Source organism: Eurypyga helias, unplaced genomic scaffold, assembly GCF_000690775.1.
Source record: "Eurypyga helias isolate BGI_N326 unplaced genomic scaffold, ASM69077v1 scaffold33195, whole genome shotgun sequence".
In the NCBI taxonomy this organism is placed as follows: domain Eukaryota; kingdom Metazoa; phylum Chordata; class Aves; order Eurypygiformes; family Eurypygidae; genus Eurypyga; species Eurypyga helias.
In genome coordinates this window covers 915-1,513 of record NW_010254275.1, presented here as the reverse complement: position 1 = coordinate 1,513, position 599 = coordinate 915, and the positions used below count along the sequence as shown (strand labels likewise).

General features: G+C 44.6%; 1 protein-coding gene across 1 annotated transcript in view; it reads right to left on the bottom strand.

Moving 5' to 3' along the window:
• Window positions 1–202, bottom strand: part of LOC104510619 (phospholipase DDHD1-like) — a 10,831-nt gene extending 10,629 nt beyond the window's left edge. Inside the window, exon 1 of the mRNA XM_010152925.1 lies at window positions 198–202. Within this exon, the coding sequence (XP_010151227.1) occupies window positions 198–202 (5 nt within the window). The remainder of the gene's footprint in view (window positions 1–197) is intronic.
• Window positions 203–599: the final 397 nt, after the last annotated feature.

Here is a 599-nt window from a genome sequence, read left to right as displayed (position 1 = left end):
GTGGGGTCCAACAGTTTTGTCTGCTGGGAAGAGTGACGACATCAGTATTTCTTGGAGGCAGTCCAACTGATTAAGAATCGATGTATGCGACATCCTGTTTCTCTGGCTACGGAAGGAATCAATCAAGACACGACATTTTCCTTGTTCACCACTCCGAGCATCTGACCACCCTCCTTCCTCAGGAGTAGGTGACTCACCTCATGTCTCCTTGGTGTTTTTGCAGCCAAATCACCTGTTTTGTTTAAAAAAACCCCAAAACAACCGAAAACAGAGCCACAGGAAACTTGGTGGCCCAAGCATTATGGAGTTTTGTGTTGTGATTGAGCAACTAGAGGACAGTGTCCCACCCTTTCAACCATCATTAGAAGAGGTGAACAACTTTTTTTTTAGTCAGCCTGAATTAAAAAAGCCATTGCGATATAAAGCACTCGTATGGAATGGTAAAACTGTCCCCAACCCCAGCACTAGAGCATTATACTCTCTTCGGAGCAGGAAACCCCCATCTCCTCAAGTTCCACAAAAGCATCAGGTAAACAAATATAATATGCTTAACCTCTGCCATCCTGATTGGAAAGAAGCAAGTCCGGAGCCAAAACTTC